At 38.0% G+C, this 6,130-nt stretch overlaps 1 protein-coding gene across 1 annotated transcript in view; it reads right to left on the minus strand.

Annotated features, from left to right (window-relative positions):
• Positions 1–6,130, minus strand: part of DENND4A (DENN/MADD domain containing 4A) — a 94,383-nt gene that overhangs the window by 3,600 nt on the left and 84,653 nt on the right. Inside the window, exons 26-29 of the mRNA XM_008575373.1 lie at positions 4,665–4,782; positions 4,519–4,545; positions 3,886–4,048; positions 3,659–3,723 (exon numbers count right to left, since the gene is read on the minus strand). Of these exons, the coding sequence (XP_008573595.1) occupies positions 3,659–3,723; positions 3,886–4,048; positions 4,519–4,545; positions 4,665–4,782 (373 nt within the window). The remainder of the gene's footprint in view (positions 1–3,658; positions 3,724–3,885; positions 4,049–4,518; positions 4,546–4,664; positions 4,783–6,130) is intronic.

Genomic DNA, 6,130 nt, shown 5'->3' on the forward strand with positions numbered 1-6,130 from the left:
TCTTAATTATTTTTTTTTAAAAGATGACCGGTAAGGGGATCCTAACCCCTGTCTTGGTGTTGTCCCGCGCCTCGCTCAGCCAGTGAGTGGGAACCGGTCTGTATGTGGGATCCGAACCCTCGGGCGGGAGCGCCGCCGCGCTTCCCAAGCGGCGCACTTATCCAGTGCGCCACCGGGCTGGCCCCCAGATAATATAATTTGCAAATATTTTTTCTCATTCTGTGGGCTGTCTTTTCATTTTCTTGATAGTGTCCTTTGATGTACAAGTGTTCTTAATTATTTTTTTTTAAAAGATGACCGGTAAGGGGATCCTAACCCCTGTCTTGGTGTTGTCAGCACCACGCTCAGCCAGTAAGCGGGAACCGGTCTGTATGTGGGATCCGAACCCTCGGCGGGAGCGCCTGCCGCGCTTCCCAAGCAGCGCACTGTAGCAGTGCACCACCGGGCCGGCCCAATCTGTTTATAATTTTTAAAAATGTTTTCATTAGTTTGCTTGTGCTTTTGGTGTCATATTTAAGAAACCCCTGCCACCATACTGGCCAGTTAAAAAAAAAAAAAAAAAAAGGAAGAAAGAAACCATTGCCTAATCCAAGGTCACAAAAATTTGTACTTATGTTTTCTTCTAAGGTGCGTTTGTGTTTATAGTTATTATCTTTTTGGTGGATTGACTCTTTTAGCATTATAAAATGTCCTTCTTTGTCTCTAGTATCAGTTTTTATCTTAAAGTCTATTTTGTCTGATAATAGTAAAGTCACGCCAGCCCTCTTCTGAGTACTATGTACACAGAGTATATTTTTCAATCCTTTTACTTTCAACCTATATGTGTTTTTGAATCTTTTTTTTTTTTTAATTTTTAATTTTTTTGTGGCTGGTCAGTACGGGAATCTGAATGTTTGACTCTGGTGTTATAACACCATGCTCTAACCAACTGAGCTAATGGGCCAGCCTCCACTATTTCACAAACATTAAAGTAGTTTTTAAAACATATATTCACAACATTCTGCTCAAAGTCCTGGTTGTAATTTAAACCCATTCATTCTTTTCCTCTTTTTAATGTAATGGACAGCTCAATACATTCATACAATATTTCTTTTTCTTTTTTTTTTTTTTTGTCTTTTTCCCTCAGCGGGAGCGCCGCCACGCTCCCAAGCGGCGCACTGTAGCAGTGCGCCACTGGGCCGGCCCTATAGCTAAAACTTTTAAGGCCATTTTAGTGTAAGCCCATTTCCCATGCCTGTCTTCTGTATGAGCAGATTTATTTTTTCTAACTAGTTTCTTTGTCATTTAAATGCTTGTTTTATTTAAAATATCACACCCATCTAATAATTCCATTCTGTAAGATGCTTGCCATTTCACCCACATTCCTCTGGTGCCAAATTCTACAATCTCTCTCTTGGCATCAAGGCTGACAATTCCCAGTGGTACAAGTTGTCTCTGGTCAGATGGTACCCAATAACCCCTTAAGACATCTAGGTAGGGATGCTTGCTCTTAGCTCTCTACTTCACTCACTAACTCCTGCTCTCTTCCCATTCCTCAGTGAATTTGTTGGGAAGCCAACACCACAGGAAGAGCCCTTGCTCTCTATTCATGCTCCATCTGGTCTGACTGAGCAACTTGTAAAAGTGTATATGCTTATACATCATCATCATCATCATTTTGACTCTGATGGTACTAATAAATGGCTGTGGCACTTTAAAAGTCAAGTGAAGAGCTGATGACAAAGAACTGGATTTTTGTTAAGATCAGTGTACCTAAATGATAGATTAGTGAAATGAAAGATTAAGCAGATAGAAACATGACCTGGGGCCGGCCCGGTGGCGCACTGCTACAGTGCGCCGCTTGGGAGTGCGCCGACGCTCCCGCTGAGGGTTCGGATCCCACATACAGACCAGCCGCTCACTGGCTGAGCGAGGTGCAGGGGCAACACCGAGCGTTGGGATCCCGTTGCCGGTCCCGGTCCGGTACGGGCGCGACACTGAGGGTTGCGATCCGTTGCCGGTCACGAAAAAAGACAAAAAGGAAAAAAAAAAAAAAACATGACCTAATATATATTCTCTCATTATCTTGTGAGTGGGCACCCAAGTCAGCTACCACTTAAGTCAGATGAATTATATATATCAATTGTCATTTTAAAAAGTTTAAAATTGACACATAATAATTGTACATATTTGTGGAGTACTGTGTGATATTCTGATTCATGGTATAATGTGTAATGATCAAATCAAGTTAATTAATATATTCATCACCTCAAACATTTATCATTTCTTTGCGATGGGAACATTCAAAATTTTCTCTTCTGGCTAATTGAAAGTATACAATAAATTACTGTTAATTATAGTCACTCTATAGTGGTATAATAGAACACTAGATCTTATTTCTCCTAAATATTTAGCTAAATTTTCATTTTCATCAGCCTGTTCACAATATTGTAAATTCTCAAATAGAATGCCAAACTCTACTTGAATCTCTCAATGCCTGATAGCCATCTAAATTAAGTCTACCACTGATTTTTTTTCTTTTTGCCTATCAGGTGTATTTCTGCCCTTTTTTAAGGACTTGGAAGTGGAAACTTAAAATAGTCCGAGCATAATAACTGGGAGGAGATGACTGCCCTTTTTTAAGGACTTGGAAGTGGAAACTTAAAATAGTCCGAGCATAATAACTGGGAGGAGATGAAACCAAAAAAGTCTGGGAACTCCTAAAATATATATTTAACTACCTGACATACTTTTTGAACAAGCTTAATGTCATTAGTACTATGACACAACAGTTAAAAGGATGGGATTGAAAATTATGACTGCTTGGTTCAGATACGGCTCTATTATTGACTGTGAAACTTGAGATTAAGTTACTCAACTCTCAGATCCTCAGTACTCCTAATAATAATATGGAAATGATAATAGTACCTATTTCATAGGACTTTTGGGAGAATTATATAACACATGGAAAGCACTTGCTACAGTGTGAGGCACATAGTAAGCCCTCAGAAAATGTTAGCTTTTATTTTCATTTTATTTTCCCAGCTGGCCAGTACAGGAATCTGAACCCTTGACCTTGGTGTTACAACACTGCACTTTAACCAACTGAGCTAACTGGCCAGCCCCCAGCTTTTATTATTTATCATTGTTGTTATCATTATGACCAAAGTATCGAAGTACCAACACCAAGGTCCAAGGTTCAATCCCTGTAGTGGCAAGCTGCCAAAAAAATAAATAAATAAAATAAAAACAAAGTATCAAAGTACCTTTTACATTAGATTTAAAAAAAAAAAAAAATCAAAGGGGCCGGCCCGTGGCTCACTCGGTAGAGTGCGGTGCTGATAACACCAAGGCCACGGGTTCGGATCCTATATAGGGATGGCCGGTTCGCTCACTGGCTGAGCGTGGTGCTGACAACACCAAGTCAAGGGTTAAGATCCCCTTACCGGTCATCTTTAAAAACAAAAAAAAAAAAAGCAANACACCAAGTCAAGGGTTAAGATCCCCTTACCGGTCATCTTTAAAAACAAACAAACAAAAAAGCATAGAAACAATTCTTCTAATAAATTAATACAATTTAATGTTAATATAATAATAAATTAAGACTCCCAATATAAAACACTTTGAAAATTATACCGTGATATATAAATATTAAATGTTATATATTATGCTGAATTACCTATATCAATGTTTTCTCTTCCCAGTGCCACAAGTGAGAGAAACAGTATTTCTCTGTATAAACTCCTACAGGAAAAAAAGCATGGAGAAAATATTACTATCCATATATCTATATGTACTCTAAAAACTTTCATGCTAACATAAGCATGAGATATTCTAACAAATTACTAAGCAAACAATATGACTCTGCTCGGAGGAACAATATATTCATTTAAGAAAATGACTTACCTCTGTCTTTTAAAATGTGGACACTTATTCAGTGTCTCTAAAATCTGACTCATTGGTCCATAGACATCATTCATTTTAATGCTTTTTACCATACTTTTCAATAGTTCCTGGTTAAATGAGTTATCATTTTTTTTCAATAAATGGACCATTGGATATTTCTGGGCTGTAAAAGAACAAAAGAGCAGATGAAGGGGAATGTTGTGTGTAGAAAGGAGAAAGAAATTTAGCAGCTACTGACAGCTATTTAAAAAGTTACAAGCACTAAAAATAAATTAAGGGCAATAGATAAAGGAATAGAAATCCAAAAATGAAGAAAGCAAAAAAGAAAAAAAATAAGACAAATAATGATAAAAATAGGCCTAAAGCTCTTTGTGGTCTCAAATAGACAATAACTAAAAATACTGTTTCCCTTAATATAGCCCCTGAAGGAAATTCTACATCAGCAGCCTGGGATGGAAACAAATAAAAAACAAATAAAAGGAAGAAATTGGGACAAGCAGTGTGCTGAAAGCTGAACTCTACAAAACACAACCAACCCCTCCAGCACATACATAGCACCCCTCAAAAAACCAAAAGAAAAAAAACTTGACCTCCATAGAAGGTAGCACTAAAAAAATCAAACTTAACACTCACTCTCAAACAAAAGAGTACGATTTTGACCTGTAAGACAAAAAGTAGTACAATAAAGTAAAAGTCAGTTATACATTAGTTTAGGCTATTTAAAGCAAGTAGAGATTACTCTCATATGAATCAAGTCAGCATCCTATGATGGCACTTACTGTGGGCATTCCAGAGGATGTACAAGGGCTGTCCTGGATCCTGATGTAATTTCATATTGTCCCATAACATTTGTATTAAAACATATTTACTATCTTCAGACATACAGTGGCGGGGAATCTGTGTTGTCAAATAAACGTTCATTAATGATCCTTACATAATCATTTCTTGTAAATATTTCATAAAATCATTATACATGTTTTTAGGTTGCATGTGTACAAGAGAGAAAAGAGAACAGAAAATTACTGATTCATATGCATTTGATGTCTACTGATGGAAGATGGGCTGAGTTGAGAAGCTAATGATTTCTAAAGTAGCAGATTTAACAAAGTACTTGAGATAGTTGAGAAAGGGTACTCCTAATCATGATTGAAAGTCCATAGAAAGATGAGTCTAATAGTTCCATTCCATATCAGTCCTGAAGACTCTAGTCCAGATAACTCTGAGTTAACATCTTTGTCACTCATTTATGATAAATGTAAATCCAAAGCACATGCACAATTACAGACATGAAGTACAAGAAGGGAGAAGACAAAATTCCTGAACTCAGAGACTGTAATTTAGTGGCAGTGACAGAATATTAAAAAAATGCAAATCAAAACCACACTGAGATACCATCTCACTCCAATTAGGATGGCTAATATCCAAAAGACTGAGAATGATAAATGCTGGTGAGGTTGTGGAGAAAAAGGAACCCTCCTACATTGTTGGTGTGACTGAAAAATGGCACAGCCTTTATGGAAAATGGTTTGGAGGTTCCTCAAACAATTACAGATAGATTTACCATATGACCCAGCTATTCCACTGCTGGGAATACACCCAGAGGAATGGAAATCATCATGTCGAAGGGATACCTCTACTCCAATGTTTATTGCAGCACTATTTACAATAGCCAAGAGTTGGAACCAGCCCAACTGTCCATCATCAGATGAGTGGATAAGGAAACTGTGGTATATCTACACAATGGAATTCTACTCTGCTATGAAAAAGAATGAAATGCTACCATTCGCAGCAACATGGATGGACTTAAAAAAATTATATTAAGTGAAATAAGTCAGGCACAGAAAGAGAAATACCACATGGTCTCACATATTTGTGGGAGCTAAAATAAACAAACGGAGGGGTGGGGCGGGGAAGAAAATACAACCATCACAATTCCTTGAACTTGTTAAGATAAGTGAACAGATATGATGTTGATGGGTGGGAGGGGGGAGGGAGGAATCGGTAAAGGGACACAAAAATCAACTACATTGTATATTGATAAAAAAATTAAAAATAAAAAAATAGAACCCCCCAAAAGTAAAAATACTCTTATAGAACAACATATCAAAAATATAAATGAGGGCCGGCCCAGTGGCGCACTGCTACAGTGCGCCGCTTGGGAGCGCGGTGGCGCTCCCGCCGAGGGTTCGAATCCCACATACAGACCGGTTCCTGCTCACTGGCTGAGCGAGGTGCGGGAGCAATA

Source organism: Galeopterus variegatus, unplaced genomic scaffold, assembly GCF_000696425.1.
Source record: "Galeopterus variegatus unplaced genomic scaffold, G_variegatus-3.0.2 Scaffold1178, whole genome shotgun sequence".
NCBI lineage: Eukaryota > Metazoa > Chordata > Mammalia > Dermoptera > Cynocephalidae > Galeopterus > Galeopterus variegatus.